The 20,485-nt window shown below is 36.6% G+C and overlaps 1 protein-coding gene across 1 annotated transcript; it reads right to left on the bottom strand.

The window, feature by feature from the left end:
• Positions 1 to 11,267: 11,267 nt before the first annotated feature.
• Positions 11,268 to 11,697, bottom strand: LOC103604154 (non-histone chromosomal protein HMG-14). The gene has a single exon (XM_008588742.1). It carries the CDS (start codon positions 11,657 to 11,659, stop codon positions 11,357 to 11,359), a length of 303 nt encoding a protein of 100 aa, XP_008586964.1. The 5' UTR covers positions 11,660 to 11,697; the 3' UTR covers positions 11,268 to 11,356.
• Positions 11,698 to 20,485: the final 8,788 nt, after the last annotated feature.

Raw genomic sequence — 20,485 nt, 5'->3', positions numbered from 1 at the left:
TCAATAGGCATTAATGAGATCCCAGTCTGTGTGAGATACCAGCTGGCATTATGAGCCACAGTAATGAACAAAATCCACGTGATTTCATGGGACTCATAGTCAAAGGACAGGAAAGAAAAAAAAAACCACAACAACATAAATGAAATAAATGTAAATTGCGATACGTATTATAAAGAAAACATAGAGAAAGGCATAAACTGCACATAAGTAATTAGCATTTTAACACTTGGGTCTTGTATTTTATGAGTACATTGTGTGTGTATCATCACACAAATGTTAGACAACTCTTAAAGATAAATTTCTTAATGCTATTAAAGTTATATATCTCTGAGAAAGAGGTTCTAGAACAGTGTTTTAGTGAATCTCTAACAAATAGTCTGGATAAAGACTTACAATTAACTTTGAAGTCATAGTTTTTATTGTATTGCAAGATCTGTGTTGCCACTGGTTTTTTATCTTTAATGTATCTGGCTCAGACAGTCAATTTGTAAGAGGTATTACCTGTTGTCAAGTTATGTTTTGCTTATGTGACCTAAAAATGTATATAAATTTTCAAATGCATATAGAACACATATAAAATTGTTAAAACACTGAAAAATAAAACCATAAGGGCTAACATTTCTCCTGAGGTAGAATCCATTGACACTAAGTTGTACCCTGAGAGTTCTTTACTCTCTAGAAATAATGAAGTACAATTAATTTTTATTTGAGGATTAAAAAAACAAAATAGCTTAGCCAAACTCGGTTTAGTTCTCTATATGAAGTCAACTCAGTGTCAATTAGCTATTGAGGTTTTCGGCAGACTTGATTAGTTGTAGAGAATGAAGTCTCTTATTGACAAAATGTTTGAATAGAAAATTTATGTCATCTACTTGAGTTAAAAAAAAGAGTATAAAAATATTCTACTTTTGTATGCAAGGTGCCTCACATCCCTTTTACTAATTTTTGCTTGTTAGCTGTGATATAATACATCTGAAATGATGGAATAAGCAAAGACACTAAGTATGGTGGAAAATAAAGTTGTCAAATATAGATTACTACACACAGAAAAATATAGATTACTATAGATAATGCGATTATAACTGGGAAACATAAGTTAGATCTTCCCAACAGACACTTTAGATCAATAAGTCATTTTAAAAGCTTTCAAAGCTTTAACTCTTGGAAGGTTATAAGTTGCTGTGAATCTGAAAATATATGTTTTACAATGACAGAGCATAGGTACAGATTTAGGAGAATGATTCTTAAAGATAGACGATGTCTTAAAGTTGTGTGACAGTACTACATGGGCACATCCTCATACATTTTTGAAGTCACTGATGTAAAATATTGGGCTGTCTTGGTGGGCTGTTTTGAATAACAAAACATAGCAGGCAAGTTAAGCCTTGTGCTGAACCTAAAAGTTTTTCTGATTGTGAGATGGGTAAAAATAACTACATTCTTGGCAGAAATTCAGTCAAAAAATAAAGTCCTTGATAACATGGACAAAAGAGAGCTATAAAAAATTTTTTATATTGGCATTTGCAGTCAGACAGATGAATGTATGAAATCTTATTTGAGGACCTGGGAATTTACACTACTAGTGGGATTGCTTGCATTTGGGAGTTAACAAAATGGGATTATTCAGAAATAGTCAAAATATCATGTATTTTCAGTAAATTTGAACAAAAATTCTTGAGGGATTTTAAAACCTATTTCCAAGAGTGATTAGAGGCATTGGGACTACACATGATAGGAAACAGTCTCACATCTTATACAGTGTGACTGAAATTGATGGAAGCTGCAAACTCACTATCATTACCCTTTGCTCTGACTAATAGCTTCGGTCTAAAGCTCAAAGGTTGGCCCCTCACCGCCAGTGCTTCCTGATGCAAAGAATCCATTTCAGCTATTCACCGACTCTCAGGTTCTTTAATTGGATTTTGTGCACCTACATATTTCCAGGAACTGGTAAAAGCTTAGCTATGATATTTGCCCTGGATTACCTCCCTTATTCACCCATGTCAGCTAAAGTTTCTTTCTGTCTTCATCTGTGGTTCCTTGACAACCTTGGGCCGAAGTCTGTGTTCCAGTATCTCCCTTCAGATCATCCTTGCCTTGTAAGCCACATAGAGAGCCCTTTCTTGTTCTAACCATGGACACTCTCTCACACGTGATCTTATATTCTCTCTCTAGTTCTCTGCACTTTCAGATGGAATTCAGAGATTACTTCACCATCTTATCTGTTCTTTTATGTTTTAGATCTTGAAATTGTCTGATACCATTAATAGCTCAGTAAATTTCTGACCCTTGGGTCATATGCAAATTATGAATTCTGAAACTTCTTGTGGTCTTTTTTTGAGTTATATTACCAGATAATTCTTCTGTACTTACTCTGTATTCACTTACATGATGGGAAATTTTGAAGACAGGCAAAACTGAGCTAATAATTTTTGGGAGATATACAGTTTTTTCCCAAAGAAACTATGTTGGTGGGCATTATTTGTTAGATTCATCAAAATCCTTCTTTCTGACCATTGGCAAATGAGTTATTAGCATGTTAGAGTGAGTCTAGTTTTCAAAAGCAGATTCATGTTAACCAAACTATTGACACTGATGTCAACAAGCCAGAAGGCAAATTAACTTAACTTAAGGTGAATGGGAATTCTCATGTCAGCATGACTCATTCATTCTTTTTCAATGGTCTGAAACCAAATCATGATCAAATGTTTGCTTGGTGAGAAGAACAAGGAGAAGGAATTATATACCAAAGTTTTTAATGGATGAGGCTAAGACAGCTCCATTCAGCTATCCCCACAGAGATTCCCTGACCTCTGTTGACTATGATGTTTGTGTCTGCCAGTGCTCCGTCATAAGCAGGAAAATAATTATTGAAAGGCTGTTGGTTGACTCGTGGAATCATGGAAGTTTGGGAAACCAGGCTCAGAAAATGAGCAGGAATAAAGTAAGGCTATGCTAATGCCATGTTAGGGAACTCAGTGAGCAGAATAATGTTACTGTAGCTATAGTTGGCACCAGTCACTAGAGCAACCAGAGTACCATCCACAAAGTAGTACCTTGAAACTCAATATGCTACAGCAGGTGTGTGGTTTTTGCTTCTCAGCATCCTTAGCTCTGAACTCCAGGTCTGGTGGGAGCATCAGATTGGCTGGGCCTTCTACCAAGACACTATGCGGCTATCCCAATCACAGAAACAGTTTAGATATTGGGTAGCTAAAAAATAAATAAATAAATAAAATAAAGGTGGCAAATGTTCATTAGAACTCCTTATAGCAACAACAGGTATCCTCTTCCTTAGATAGTGGTAGGACGGCAACTGCTGACATTTGCTTCTGTGATTCCAAGAGTAAAGATGTTAGTGTCAGACAGACTTAGTATTTAGTACACTGCTCAGCACAGGGTAAGAAACTAATAACTAGAAGTCACTGCTGTAGTTTCCAGGTCTGCCCAACCCTCATTATAATTCGCATGGCCTCTGTTTGCACTGGTTTGGTCCTAGAGGTTGATAGATGATTGTGAGTAGTTCTTCTGTCAGTCTTTATGTGCAGGTTTCATACTTTACCTGCCAAGAGCAATGAGGTTTTCTTTATTTCCAAGTCCTAGAGAAAGCTTGACTTAGTGCCCACTGACAACATTTATAAGGGGTGTAATCTAAAGAATAAATAAGATTATGCATGAGAAAATGTCTGGCATATTATGTAGCACATATTAAGAATTCAAAAGGTAAACACTTTTATTTCCTTTTTCTTGGAGTTTTTTTTCAGCTTCTGTGACCAACTGTTTTTAAAAATTAATTAATTTGTAATTTCCTTCAGCATTACAAGTGCTTTCCTTACTTTCTAATACTCAATCATGTACAATGATCCAGGCACTGTATTGGGGCCACAGACTGAGCAGTAAATGGGAGACATGCCCTATTATACCCATGCAGAGTAAGTTTTAATGATATTTCAGAAACAATTTTAAATTTAGAGCAAGATGCCTATTTTCTCCCTCATTCCTGAATATAAGTACCTCTTTTCTAGCAGGAAATGCCAAAAACCTCTGCAGTTTTCTTTTCATAAGGCATAGAAAATTTATTATGTATCTATTCTGTGCTAAAAACGTTATAGGACCTTTCATACTGATTATCTAATTTGGTTCTCAAAGCAGCCCTGTGAGATCAGAGTTATTTATTGCTACCTCTGTAGATTAAAAAAAACAGAGGGTAATTTTATTTTATTTTAAAGCTGGTTAAAGTAAAAGGCCATTTCCCAGTTCTCTGTGTTTTCTTTGACTAACAGATAATGTGTTTAACATGTTTATCTAAGCACGGCACCAAAAAGTCTAAAATTCACTAATAGAAGAAGAGAGAGCTCATACTACATCTGTGTTAAAACTGGAAGAATGATATGTCACTTTTCAGCGTGATGTCTATTGATCCTCATGCAGGCAGCATGACATTGTGCTTGAGGACACACACACACTGAAGCCAGACTGCCTGGATTCAAATCCCAGTTCCACCACTTATTAGCTATATGATTGTAGGAAAGTCACTGAACCTTTCTGTGCCTACCATCCAGTCTATGATATTTTTGTTATAGAAGCCTGAACTGATTAAGACAGCTAGATATACTTTACCAGTGGTAAATATATGATGGTGCTCTTATGCCTAAAACATCAATTGAGTAAGAGCAAGATAATGAAATGAGGCATTGCAGCATCTTTGAAAACTGCTTTGGTGCTTTTATTCATAGTAAATGCAAGTGGCCATCAGGGGGGTGTGGCTTTCAAACCAGCTAATGTGCTTTAAGGCAGCTATTATGATTTGGATGTCCCCACCAAAACTCATGTTGAAATGTAATTGTCATTGTAACAGTATTGAGAGGTGGGGCCTTTAAGAGGTTATCAGGTCATGAGGGCTCTGCCCTTATAAATGGATTAATGTCATTGTGGAAGTGGGTTAGTTATCACTGGAGTGGGCTCCTGATAAAAAGATGAAGTTGTCTCCCATTTTATCTCTAGGTCTCGGTTGCTTGCTTGCCCTTCTGCCATATATTGATGCAGCAAGAAGGCCCTCACCAGGTGTGGCCCCTTGATCTTGGACTTCCCGGCCTGCAGAACTGTGAGCTGAATAAACTTCTGTTGTTTATAATTTACCCAGTTTGTGGTATTCTGTAATAGCAGCAGAAAACAAGCTAAGATAGCTGCATTAAAAGAAGTAAAACACTTAAACAAGGGAGATGATAATTTTATTGAACATTTTTCAAAGTGTAGTTCTCAGGTCGCCTTCATAAAAAATGCAGATAACTACTGCTTTAGCATCTCTGAATGCATTCTATACTTATTTGCATTTTTAACAGGCTTCAGAAGTAACTTTTATGCACTTTGAAAGTTAAAGTTTGAGAACAACTGCTTTAACTGTACTAGGACAAATGAAACGTACAGTATTGTGATTGTTCTGATTGACACGCTTTAATAGAAATGCAGATAATTAGAAACCAAAGTTCTACAACTAGAATAGTAAAAGACTTGAAATCAAGTCATATGAAGACTATTTTAAAAGAATTAATATTTCTTAGTAGTTATGATAGCGAACTAGTATTTTCCACATGATTAATATTACCAGGCATTGGATTAACCTCTTTTTTTTTTTTTCCTTTTTGTCTTTTTTTTTACTGACTGGTAACGGGATCGCAACCGTCGGTGTCATGCCCGTACCGGGTACCGGCAACGGGATCGCAACCCTCGGCGTTGCGCCCGCACCGCGCTCAGCCAGTGAGTGGGAACCGGTCTCCACATGGGATCCAAACCCTTGGTGGGAGCGCCGCCGCACTCCCAAGCGGCGCACTCTCCAGTGCGCCACTGGGCCAGCCCTGGATTAACCTCTTTAAATGGTAATTTCCTTCAATCTTCAGAAAAATTAAATAAGGTAGATACTATGATTTTACTTATTTTATAGATGAGGAAACACTTAATGAGAGAGAATGTAGCAAATGGAAACAATGTTTTCAAGTCAGAAATTGTGTTTCATCTTTATACAAGAGTACTTCAGTTTGTAGAAAATGGAATTAAAAGATAATACAAATCTTTCCATGAACTTTTTGAAATACCTCAACATCTTACATAGTATCTTTAGCAGGTAGATGTCCAACAAGTACTTCTTTGATTAACAAATAAATTTCAAGTCTATAAGTTTATGTTGGGAAAATAGAATAATTTAATCAGGCCCCCTTGCCTGCCTGTCCGGTTGGGTGTGGTGTGGCATGTTCTTTGCAAATAAGTTGTGTGTGGGTGGAGTTAGTGCACATGCATGGTGCTGCAACGTGGCTGAGTTTGACTGCCTTGGGCATCTGCCCCATTTGGCCATGTTCTTCAATTTATGGCCTCCAAGGACTTGTTTGCCACTTATGTAGCTCATAGACCTGTGTGTGGGGTCTGGTGACCCAGCCTGGTGTGTGAGGGGTTTGGGGACCCAGCCTGGCATGTGAAGGGTTTGTGACCCAGTCTGTGAATGGGCTTGATGGGTCTGCGAGCTCCAGTCCCAGCCCCAGCTTGACAATTTGCCCAGTCGGCAGGATTACAGTCAGGTAAAAGAGCTCAACAGTTTATTTGTTTTGTTTTCTTTGGGGAGGGGGATTGTAAGAAAAGGCAACAAATTAACAGCATTTATTTTAAAGTCCCCAAACTTTATGATTACAAAGGGTATGTAGACTTTTCTCCTAAATGGTTATAATAGGGTTTAGGCAATATATTTCTCCTTAAGGATACAGAGACATGCTATATTACAAACAGCATGGGATATTAAGGCAGACCTATAAGGGCTAGATCATAGACCCACTTCTTACTGCACTTATGACTTTGAGAAAATTGCTTAACCACCTGGCTTTAACATTGTTATCTGTAAAATGGGGAAAGTAATATAGAAATACAAAATTAGATTATATATGAAACTATCTGATATATGTATGTGCATATAAATGTGCATTCTTGTCCTCTTTTAGTAGAGGAGTTCATGTAAAAGAAAAAGAAAGAAGTTGCATGAAATCTATGACATGACTTGCTGTGCCAACCCTTTTGAACAATTAAAGTGCTAAAGATGCCTGTGGACAAGTTCGATCTTCAATACTGTTGTTATAACTATGGAGAGGTCAAATCTTTTTTAATATTTAAAAATGTACCCCCAATCTGCAAAGACATTGCCATTGACTGCTACCTTGAGTGACCAGGTATAAATAGTTCTATTGTTACAAATACAAACGTGAGGCAGTCTGCATTTGAAACAGGCAGGCCCATTGAATACCAGAAACTCAATAGAAAGTACTTCTTAGTACAATATATAGAAAATGCTAATCTCAGAAACCTAGTAAGGAGACTTTACAGATTGGAAAAATAAAAAATGTTGACTTAGCTAAATCTAAAAGGGAAGAAGAAATATTAGGATCATTTACAAAAGAGATAATAAAGCAAACAGAGAAGTCAAAAGACTGCAGACTAATAAATTTCTCTAGTAGCTGTATTAGTTTTGTTTACTTCTTATTTCTAATCAATATTGCAGAGAGCAGTAGGAGTGCAAAATACAACAAAAAAAGAAATAAAGAAAATTAGGAACTTGAGAGAAAAAGGAAGAGAGATAATTTATCATAAGATTTAGGGCTTTGGAAGAACATCTAGAGAAATGACAGTTTACATTCTTGAAGGAGAAAAAGAAAAAAATAGTGGAAAGTTCGTAGCAGATTTGTGAGATCTGGAAAAATAATATTCTGATTATAAAAATTCTATGAGCCAAAAGTATTTTTACTCATTCAAGACACATTACATAAGAGATTATTTAAACATCTACCACAAAATGTTGTATATAAGAAAAAAGGTTCAAGCTTTCCTTGGCAGTAACTAGACATGAATTTCAAATATCATTCAAAATCTTATCTCAAAATAAGTATGAAATAAAAATAATTGATGTTGTAAAGTTACTATAGAAAAATAACATAAACTCTTAAACCCTGAGAAATAAATTTCGGGTTTCTCATGTACTAGAATGGAGTGTTAAATCTGTGAAATCCACTGAAAACTGAAATAATTTAATTTATGCTGTCATTAATCTATACTCTTGGAAGAATGCTGTATTAGTCCATCTCTGTTGCTGATAAAAAAATCTGCAACTGGGTAATTTGTAAAAAATGAAATTTATTGCTTACAGTTTCAGAGGCTGGGAAGTCCAAAGTCCAGGGAAATCATCTGGCAAGGGTCTTCTTTGGTGGTGGCTTTACAGCAATACACGTGTCTCACATGGCAGAAAATGGCAGAGCAGAGAGAGAGAGACTCGCATGTGCTCTCCTTTTAAAGCCCTAAGAACCACATCCAAATCATCATTATTAATACATTCACTACACCATGGCCCTATAATCAATGACCTCTTTAAGGACCCTCCTTTCAATTATAATAATAGGATTTCTTACCCTCAACAGTTACAATGGGGATTAAGCTTTAATGAGTTTAGGAGGGCCATTCAGTCTACTGCAAATGCAATGTTTCTTAAGGACAGAATCATGAAAAAATAAACTTGTATACACAATGAAGAGACTTGGAGATAAACAACTTTATTAAGAATAAGGCACAGACACATAAATAACTTCTTGGGTTGATGCTATTAGCTCCAAAGCAGGAATAGTGATATTTGGCAAGATATTTGATACTGTACATTTAAAATTTTGATTACATTTATCACATGTCTTTTAACCATGGAAAGTATTTTGAACATAGAAAATTTACCTTGGTTGGTTGAGTATTTTATTCTTTAAACAAGTAGAGGTATAAGTAAAGGTCTAAGCAGGAGAACAGAGCACACAATTGCGAGTATCTCTGGTTATAAAAATTTTAGTGACTACATCTATTATAGTTAAAAAAAATTACAGATTTACATGAACTGAATTGACAGAAGCATGTTAACCCTTAATGCTACTTTTTCTTATGTCTGGTAAATGTAAAGCTTTGCTCTGACATACTTTCATAAAGCAAAGAATGGAAGAAATCAGGATGCAACATTAAACAAATTAGGATCACTAAATTCTTAGGATCTGTAGCTTTCACATATCTAAAAAGCACAATATATTTTTAAATAAAAATATTACTACTATATTTCAATAAAAATATTTCACTACTATAAACTTATGTAGTGAAAATAAGAAATTTAGATTATGGGTATTGTTATACCTTAATACTACGGAAAAAAAAATTGGTCTATTAATGTTGCTATGCCTCATATTAATAAGAATGTTAGGAAAAATGAATGAGAAATTTAATGACAACTTTGACTATTTAAAATAAGCCTGTAATCTATGGGCCAATCCTCATCCACTGCTTGTTTTTGTAGATAAGGTTTAATTGGAACACAACCATGCTCTGTTGTTTGCATGTTGTCTATAGTTGCTTTCATGCTACAGAGGCAGAGAAGAGTAGTTGCAGCAGAGACTGTATGGCCTGAAAAGCCTAAAATATTTATTCTATCTTATTTAGATTCTCCAACTCCTCATCTAAAAGATCCTTGGAAGCAATTTTTATTTTACAACAATTCTTAAGCCATGAAAACCTCAAAACTCAAGATTAGGGCCAATCGTGTCCTTTATATTCTTTTATCCAATGCCTTACTATTAAATTTCTGAGTTATATGGAAAACTTTGGTGTTCTTCCTCCAAGAAAACTCTTTGATTGATTCAAAAGTCGTAAATTTTGTGAAAAATTGGAGATGAGAAGAATTAGCAGATTGTTTAAGGGCTTTTAATCTGGATCATCTTCAAAGAGTCCATAACTGATTTAAATATGCAGAATTTTAGCAGTTGTGTGTCTGAGCATAATCCTTTTGGGAAGTCTACAGCTTTTCATATTTTTGAGAATGTAATAGTAAAGTCTCAAGTGATTTTTGTAGTAGTTTGTGACTGAGAAAATTTAATAATACTTGATCTAGACAAATCTTAATCTTGAAAGATAAGGATGATGAGGCCAAGGGGGTTAGTTGACTATTTTCCAAAGCAAAGTAACTAGAAGTGAAAGTTGGAACTTCTTGCTGTTGTTCAGAGGCTGTTATTGCTTGCCAATTTTCCAAAACAAAATCCTGACATAAAAATCAGAAAAGTTGAATATATGTGGAATTAAATATGTTAGGCAGTTGTACTTCATGTCCTCTTTTAAAATGTGGGTTACTTTCACGACCTTGAAGATGAAGAGGTGAAGGTGAGATTGAGGAACAGGATTGGATTCTCCTCAAGTTCCTGGTGGTGCATGTGGCATCAGCTAAGCATGGCATGCACAGTTTGGTGTAAAGCAAATTGAGTTTATTGGCCTAAAGTCACTGCCAATTATAAAATTCAAGCAGACACCAGAAGGCTCGACTGACCCCAGTACTACAGCCTCCTTAACATCTCAATACTATAGATATTATAGCCTGGAGTTTGCTTGTTTTTCCCACTCTTACTTTGTGCTAGTTCCTCTTGGGTTTTTTTTGGGGGGGGAGGGGGGAAGAAAAAGGGAAAACACCTCTTTCTCAACTGACTGAAGTTGTAATTCTCTCTTTTTTTTTTTCATAATTGAGATTTTATTGGTTGTGTTGAGGATCATTACAGACATTTCAATTTGTACACAATTCTTAACATATGTACCGAAATTCTAAAAAGCCACATATCATGATTTTTTTAAAAAAGTTTTTCCAGTGACCTTCCAGCTTCAAATTTGGAGGCAAATTTTCCTTAAGAGGATATCAAGTACCAGTATCTCCAGATGTTGGTAAGCTGTTACATAAGTCCCACCAATTCACAATTTAATATCATATACACTACATAATCAAATTTCTAATCATTCACAACACATTAACAAAACTATTAGGAAAACTAGACTACCATGACCAAAGATGTTACAGAGTGCACAGAGTTCTGACAGGGAGAGCAATGATTAAGGAGTGGTCTTCTTTAAGAAACAATTCTACTAAAAAATAACATGGGAATAGAACTAATTTTAAATGTTCAAGACACAGTAAATATGTGACTGTGACTTCAAATTGCCATTTAGTATGCTTTGTATTACAGGATATAAAAACTACCTCCATCTATGGAATGTTAAGCTGACACCCAGGACAGTCAAAGCCTCCAATAATTCAATATTCCACTATTTTCTGGTTGTACCAAAAAATAAACAACCAGCAAATGATTTTACCTCTTAAAAAAAAGCATTTACACTTAAAAAATGGGATGAGGTGGGATTCCCTCCTTCTTAAAAATGTTTCTAGAACTACTAAAAAACTTGCATTTACAAAATAGTTGATAAAAATATTCCTCTGGATTGTACAAGGGTGACAGGAACCACTGATAAGACTTGGTATACGATATTAATCAGACTTGGCTTCTTTCTCTCCTGCTTCATCAGAGGCTGGACTCTCCTCGTTTTTAGTTTCTCCATTTTCTGCAGGTAAATCTTTAGTTTCTTGGTTAGTCACTTCAGCCTGTTTTCCCTTTGCCCCCCTTTTCCCTTTTGTTTGTACTTTTTTGTCTGAAGATTTATCCTTGGCTGCTGCCTTTTTTGGCTTCGTTTCCACTTTTGCAGGAGCAGGTTTAGCTGACAACCTCGCCGATCTCCTCTTGGGCTCCTCTTTCGCTGCCCCTTCGGCTGAGCTGACCTTCCTCTTGGGCATCCTGGCGGCGGGGAGGGCGCTTGCCGGGTTCCTGCGGGCCGCGGCGCGCTGAGAGCCTTCGCAAAGCTGGGCTGCTGGGCCACTGCCGCTCCTCCCGCCGCCCGAGCTCGTAATTCTCTTATTGACTGGCTGTCTCTGCTTTATACTCTTTGAATATGAACATCGCGCTGAGCATCATGCTAGTGAAGATTCACTTTTGTGTAGCTCCTCTAGGTGTTGGTGTTTGCATGTGACATTTGCTCACTACTTCTGCCTGACCTTCTGATGACATTCACAAACTCTGTTCAGGAAGGATTGTCTCTTTTCCTCCTGTGATGCTTAATATTATGTGTCAATTTGACTGGGCTATAGGGTGCTCAGAAATTTGGTCAAAGATAATTCTTAGTGCTTCCATTAGAGTGTATTGGATGAGATTAGCACTTAAATTGGTAGACCTCATAAAGCAGATTGCCCTATCTAATAGGGGTGGGCCTCTTGATTAGTTGAAGGCCTGAAAAGAACAAAAAAGCTGACCGTTCAGTAAGTAAGAGAGAATTCCTCCTGTTTGGCTGCCTTTGAATTGAGACATCAGATTTTTTTGCCTTAAGACTCCAATTGTAACATTGCCCTTCCTGGGTCTTGAGTCTGCTGGTCTTCAAAATGGAATGACAGCACCGGCTCTTCTGGGTCAACAGCTTGCTGACTCACTCTGCAGATCATTGGACTTGTCAGCCTCCACAATTATGTGAGCCAATTTATTATAATAAATACCTCTTCTTTCTATCTATCTGTCTATCATGTATTTAATCTTCATGCGTCCTATTGATTTCATTTCTCTGGAGAAGCCTGAGAAATACACCCCCACACTGTGGCAGTCCTGTGAGAACTATAACTCCCAATTTCTTCCACTATCCATGGCCAGCTCCAGGTACCTGTGCATATGCATCCATATTATACATCTCTCAAATAGGGACAAATCATCTTCCCTTGCTTAGACTTCTTCATATAAGAATATTGACACGGAAGATCCCTAGAATAGAATGGAGGGTAAGGATGGCCACAGTAGAAGTGGCATTAGGGCAGTTTCTGACCCTTCTACAGAAGCCATGAAGAGAGATGGTTGGATCTACCTCTTTAGGGTTCCTTTAAAATGTCAATATCCTGTATATTTTGTCATCAGCTCTGGGTTTTTGCCACAATTATGGGACATGCTAGTATATATAAATTTGCAATATGTGTGTTCTTATTTTCTATGCCATTATTAATTGACCGTAATGTTTGTTCCAGATTTTCTCAATTGCAAACAATACTGAAATGAGTATCCAGATTCATATCACTATATGAACATGAATTACTTTTCCCCCCAGAGTATATAATAAAAAGGAGAACTGCTAGGTCATAGGGCATTAACATTTGAAATTTTAATGTGTATTGACAAATTGTTCTCAAAACTAACTATTCTAAGCTATTTTCTCAAATCCCAAAAACACATAAAAGTATGCTCAAACACAGTAGTGTAAGAATATACAATCAAAGGAACAATGAGCTACCTTCCACTATTCATTATATTGAGAAATGTGGACTTTTTTACACTGCTGATGGGAAGGAAAGGGAATAGAATTTAAGCAGTGTTCACACTTGCCATTTTTTTCCTGCAAATACTCATTATAAAAATACCAAAATATAGAAAAATTGAAACATTTTTACAAAAAACATATGTACACATACACACATACTCACATGCATCTGTTTGCAGATATCATGGCTCTTTATTTCTTATTTTTATTTTTTTTTGTCTTTTGTCTTTTTTCCGTGTCCGGCAACAGATCGCAACCCTCAGTGTTGCCCCCGTACCAGACCGGGGACCGGCAACGGGATCGCAAGCCTCGGTGTTGCTCCCGCGCCCGCGCCTCGCTCAGCCAGTGAGCGGGAGCCGGTCTGTATGTGGGATCCGAACCCTCGGACGGGAGCGCCACCGCGCTTCCCAAGCGGCGCACTATCCAGTGCGCCACTGGGCCGGCCCATGGCTCTTTATTTCTAAGAACATAAATTTGAGGTAGCATACATTACTAAATAGCAGACATCTCCTAAGGACATACTTCTCCATAAACACATCACTATCATATCCAATAAAGCTAACAATAATTTCCTAACATCATCTGTTATTCAGTACACATTTAAATTCCTCCAATTATCCCTAAAATGTGTCTATATAGTTTCATTTATTTATTTATTTATTTATTTTAAAACAGGATTCAATCAAGCTTCAAGTATTGAGTTTGGTTGTTATAGTTCCTTACATTCTTTTAAACATTGACCTATACTGTCTTGACTACACTAGTTCATGTGTTATATATGTTTTATTTCTTAAACAGAATAAAGCTAAATTAGTAAAATATTAAGATTTGAGGAATGACTTCTAGAATAGAGAAGTGAGGAACACAGTGGACTTTGTCCCCAATCAGCAACCGTTTAACTGAACAAAAACATAAATTATAATCATTAAAGCCTCTGGAAATTGTTCTAAGGGCATTTGGCAAATGGGGAAACATTCATGAAATTCTACTAGATTTCTGTCAGGACAGTGAGTCTGTGGCACTTAAGCTAGGACCTTCTCTCTCCTCACCTCAAGATCTGTTTCAAGGAAACTAATGTAAAGCCTCTCATTCAGGTGGGTACAAAAAGACAGAGGCTCCCATTGCCCCAAGATCCCTTTCTGGGGCTCTGGATTCACCTAGGAGGGGCAAGCTTCTATTTATCATCTCCTCCCTTCCCCAGTCCACAGTGTGCTGAGACTCTGTTCTAAGTAGATGCAACTAAAAGGACTGCATCTGTCACCTTTCACCCAGGTCACACTTGCAGGGTGAACGCTCTACCCCAAGTAGAGAATACTGGGCCCTGATCACTCCCACTCCAACTTACTTGTGACATGGAACTTTTATGCTGGGAGGAGAAAGCGAAGAAAGCTATAAGTTTCACCACCCCATTGGTGGTTGCAGGTGGAGCATAGGTGTCACTTTGGGAGAAGTGGATTGGTGTCCACCCCTGGCTCTTGTACAGAAGTGGAAGTTCGGCCCAGGTGAGAGATAGGCCAGAAAGAGAGGTCTTAAGAACAAAGATGTTCACAGTTCTAACTCAGGGGACTGACATTATGCGGAAGAGTACTTGGAGAATTCCATGCAGAAGTGTGTTGCCAAAGCAATGGAAATTTTGGTGGAGAGCCATTAGGAGGGCACTCATAGATCCATGATACAAAGGGCAACACATAAAATAGCAGATAAATAAGAAGTTTACCAAAGAGAAACAGTAGGAAAGACTGTGAAGAAGGGCTCTATTGGCATCCCAGTCAACTCTGGGAGTAATAAAGGTTGTGCTCAAGTGCTAGGCTGCACCCACTGATAAGCAATCAGAACAGCATAAGGGGTAAACTTGAAAAGATGCCCCAGTCCACACACAGATTAATCAACAAATAACTGATGCTGTATTGGCTCTAAGAATTTGAGCCTAACCTCTGTGCAACCACTGACTGAACAACATATTACTCTGACACAGGGGCAAATCCTAGGCAGCCAGGCTTAAAAATAAAATGATGTGCATCCTTGGCAATCTGGAAGACTGTGAGCATGTTCAATGCTGTGCCCTCTGAAGAGTGACTAGAGCAGGAAAACTCAAGCTAATGGCTCAACATGAGGCAAGAATATAAACTTCATAAATTGTGAAAGCAGATTCTAAGGTATACAATTATCCAATGATAAAGGGTAATGCTCTAACTAGCCAGAAGGATTAAGCACAATCTTTGATAAGTAATTGGCTTATGCTGAACCACAGGCGATCCCTAAGTAGCCAGGCTAAAAGATTTAAAATAATAATAATAAAAAAAATATGAGCAGGGGCATCACAGCCTGAATATCATGAGAGAAATGGTAATAGTCACTAAATAAATAAGTAAATTGTCAAGAAAACAATAAAAATAGCATCAGCTCTCCAGAGTAAGGAGATCAATATCCACCGATGCCACAATATATTATCTAAAATATTCCCATTCTTTACAAAATATTGTCAGATATGCAAAGAAATAGAAATTGTGACCCATGAAGAGGAAGGGAAAACATACCAAGCAATAGAAAGTGTTTTTCAAGGGTGCAAGATGTTGGAATTAGTAGACAAATACCTCAAAGCAACTATTTTAAATATATTCAGAGAAATAAAAAATACCAGGTGTGAAAAACTAAAGGAATGTCTGATGACAGTGACTCATCAAACAGAGAATACCAATAAAGAGACAAAAATGATAAAAAAGAACCAAGCTAAAATTCTGGAGTTTAAATGTGTAATAAAATAAAGAGTAGAAGAAATAAGTGAACATGAAAAGGATCAATAGAGAATTTGTATTCTGAAAACCAGACAGAAAGAACAATGAAGAAAAATAAACTGAGCCTCAGAAAAGCTCACCATTAAGTGTACCAATATGTGCACACTGAGACTAGCAGGAGAAGAAAACAGAAAAAAAGGACAAGAAAAAATATTTAAAGAAATCATGTCTGTAAATATCCCCAATTTAATAAAAGCATTAACGTACACATCCAGAAAGCTCAGTGAACTCCAAGCATGATAAACACAATAAGATCAACACCCAGACATATCATAATTAACATGTTGACATCAAGACAAAGAGAAGAATCTCGAAAGCTGAAGGAAAAAGACTCATCACTTTCAAGGGAAACCTGATAAGTAAACAACAGACTTTTTATCAGAAACAATGGAGGCCAGAAGGCAGCTGGATAACATATTCATAGGGCTGGAAGCATAATAATTGTCAACCAAGAATATCTATCTTCAGCAACCCTATCTTTCTAAAATGAAGACAAAATAAAGACATTGTCAGAAAAACAAACAAACCCCCCCCCCCCCCGAAAACTTGTTGCTAGCTGACCCATCTTATAAGTTTAGCGGTAGATTATATGAGTGTAACTATTAAGGAAAAACCTACTCACTCTGGGAAAGAGATGCCAGCCTCTGAAAGTGAGGTCTCATTCCATGGTGCCAGCGATGGTGAGAATGCTGGTGCTCATGCATGGATTTAGGAAGGGAGCTCAACCAAAGAGGAGGGTAGGTGAGGGAGACTCCTGAAGTTGTTAAGAACACAAAGGGTTTTCTAATATTCAAGTAGTGGATACAAGTGCCCAACTCTCTCCTGGTACCCTGGGGAGGAGGTAGGTTCTTGTATGGAAATCAGCCTAAGAAGACTGAACACCAAGCATGGAGCACACACCCTCTGAAAAAATTCTTGTGACCATACTTGGCCTATAAACAGCAGTACTACTGACTCTGACCTTGTTGGCTTAGATAATTATCAACTCAGTTATCAACACTCCAGTGTGATCTTAAAATCAGAGGGCTATTCCTAAAATGTTCCAGACTGTGTTAAATCATTAAGACTCTCATGTTGTAATTGGATATGGCTACCTAGACTATTCCTCCACCCCCTGCTCCACATTCAAAACCAAGATTTAATTTTTGCCAGTTAGATGGATAGAGCTGAATGAAGATTCATCTGATTAATATAAATAAAGAAATACGGAAATATAATTTTTTAACCCTGATTATTAGAGAGTAATGTTCACTTTTCCTTCAGGTAGACAACTGATTGATTTTCTGCCTAGTTCCAAAAATGATTTAAGATAATGTCCAAGGATGCATAAAGAATAAGAACATACAACTTAATATGCTAAAATAGAAAATTATATAGTTACTTCAGGAGTTGAAAGAAAATAATGCAAATCTAATCTATTTATGTTATAAGTTTAGGAACAAAATGTTAAAGGAAATATTTCTCTATATTTCTTTCTCAGCCTCTTTCCCAACTCCTGTTCCTAGGATTTTGTAGGGTATGTACCCTCAGTTTTACTTAACTTGAAATACTCTAGTGAATGCGTCTTGTTTGTTTTTGCCAAGTGAAAATAACCTTTAGCAGTGTTTACTTTCCCTGGATCCTGTGCACTTCATCACTGTTTCAGGTTATAATGGAGAATTTGATCCATTTACCAATGGAGTGAGACAGCAGGGGAGGAGGAAAGAGTGAACAATTCACATTATAGAGCTAAAAAGGAGATTGGGTTGATTTAACTTTATGTTTGTGTAGTGATGTATGTAAGCCTGGCATACCTAAAGGTCAGCATCGAGGATAAAATCTTCCCAACTGGTTTCTGAGTGTGACAAAGCACAGAGCCATCCTCAATTCGAAAGATTCCCCTCCCTTTCATTTCTTGGTTATGCATACATCTCTTATGAACTCATTTGTTCTAATAACAATTTAATATTATTTTAATTCTTTATTGCCGACCAGGTATTCTTCAATACAGTACCTCCATTTAACTCTTCATAATAACATTTTGAGAGACATTATTAAGCTAACTTTACTGATGAAGAAGCTAAACTATCAAATAGTTCTTGCAGCAAGCCAGTAGAGAGGATGGAATAGAACTCAAGTGTTCTCTTGCCTCTAAACAATGTGCAAGATTTCTGGTCACTGAAGGTGAGCTGGGAAGTTTGTTAAAATACAGATCCCTTGGCCACACTCCAGGTCTACTGAATCAGAATCTCTGTAATCAACCCAACTATATTTGTGTTTAACAAGAATCTCAGGTCAGGATGGAACAGACACTTAGAAGACCATATTTTGAAAAATAGTCTAACCATAGAAATAAAATTTGAGTTTCTAACACAAATAATCGAGTGTGTGTGCGTATGTGTGACTAAATATAACTTTTGGGAAGAATTATTACTTAAATCCCATATTTAGAATTTTTTCTTTTCTCCCTAGTGCCCGCCTGATATCCATTACAAATGGTAATTAAATACTTTTTATATTTGGTATTACCTCGGTTCGCAAAATTAAGTGTGCATAAAAATAATGGGAGATTTTGAAAAAATGCAATAGTGCAGTTCCATAGTATCTAGAGAAATCAATTCACTTGATTTAGGCCTGATAAATTTGCATTTTAATAAGTGCTCCCAAAAATTATGATGCAAAAGAAACTCAGAACAAAGGATCCTCTACATTAGGGGTAGAGAGAGTGAGTAGAGGGGGAGGGGCCGGTGGGCAGTGTTCCCCATCATCACCCCTGTCAGACAGGTGTTGGGGGCTGAGGGGGCATCACTGTGTGGTCCTTTTCATTCTTATCACTTGAAGGCAACTTGTGTAGTCAGTTCATTAATTTTTCAAATCAGACTGATGCTCTTCTGTATCTGCCCAGAGGTCTTTTTCACACATTTCACAACAAACTTCTTTGAGATTCAGGACACCTGACATCTCTTGTCTCCTAATGAAAGGTAAAAAGAGCCTTAGGGTGAGACAGTGGGAAGAATGAAAAGCCTCGCTCCTGATGGAGGACTGACCGATTGCAATATCACTTGAGCTGGGACATCTTCAAAGAATACTACTAAGGAATAATCTCTCAGGGTTCTCAGCTAGAGTCCACACTTTAACAATACAACATGCTTTTTAACCTTCTCCTCAGTCACCTCTAACCTAACATCGAATTGATGCCAACTTCTCCGGTCTTACTTCTCACTCTGCCATCTGCACCCAGTCCCACTGGGCCATGGGATGCTTCTCTCTGTCCCAGATAACTCCTGTTACTCTCTTTACTTGGTTACCATGCAATCCCTCTAACCATATAGGACTGAGCAACTTGGTTCATCTCCACATGTTTACTTAAGTCTGTTCTTCCTTCTTTCCTCACAAAGTCAATGGACGTGTCCTACCAGGAACACAAGTTCAATCCGTAAACAATAGAATTAGGTTAATACCGGAAAGATTAATTATTAATCTTGGCATGTCCACTTCTGTGGCTCAAAAATTAAAAATATGAATTTATGAATAAAGTTAAATAAGGAGGATCCCTGATTAGCATGTTTATTTTACTGTAAACTGTATTTACAGTAAAGTTTATAACAAATGCATTTATGTTTACTATAATAACAACCCAATCTGTAAATACATTTTACCCAATACAAACATATAAAGTTCTATATTATCATAAATTAGCTAAAGTATTACATCAGTCTGAATAAAAAATTTAAGGACTTAATGATTCAAATATGCTATATATATTTTAATTTCCTTAACCCCACAGAAATATTATCATTTATTAAATATAATTTCATTTTTTAAAGATTTATTTTGAATAAAAATTCTGGAAAAGAAGGAAAAAATGTTGGTGAAACCTATGAAACTAAAATATTTGTCTGATAATGTCCTATGCTTCATCACCAAGAATATGTATTAACTTTACCCCAGGTTGTGTATTCTGAAGACAGGAAAAAAGACGAAAAAAACCTTGCATAATCGCTTCTCAGCTTTTTGGCTAAGATCAAGAGTAAAAACTTACATAGAGTAGGTGCTCATAAATATTGCAGATGTGAATCTTAAAAATGAATTGGTAATGTTCTTTGTCAGAAAGATAAAGTCTATAGCTAACTCTCACAAGAAATGAACTTTTGGGCGGCAATTATTATAATTCATAAATTTCAGTTTGTCAAAAAATATTTATAATTCTAAACCGTTGTTTTAATTACAAGATGATATCTTTATTTTTGATTAAGTAGTGTACTTCTCATGCATATTTAAACCCAAGTTGGATCCAGGTAACCTGTTTGAAATAGTCTGCAGAAACCATCTTTTCATACAGATGATGCTGCTAGTAATAGCAGCATGCACAGTGTTGGTTACAATAAAGTCTGATTAATTAACTTTTATTTTTTAATGATTCATATGTCATAGAATGCAAGTCAATCAGAAAATTACTTTCAGTAAAATTTTGCTACCAGATAATAAAATGAAGT

Source organism: Galeopterus variegatus, unplaced genomic scaffold (genome assembly GCF_000696425.1).
Source record: "Galeopterus variegatus unplaced genomic scaffold, G_variegatus-3.0.2 Scaffold5004, whole genome shotgun sequence".
Taxonomy (NCBI): Eukaryota; Metazoa; Chordata; class Mammalia; order Dermoptera; family Cynocephalidae; genus Galeopterus; species Galeopterus variegatus.
This window is presented reverse-complemented; position numbering and strand designations above follow the sequence as displayed.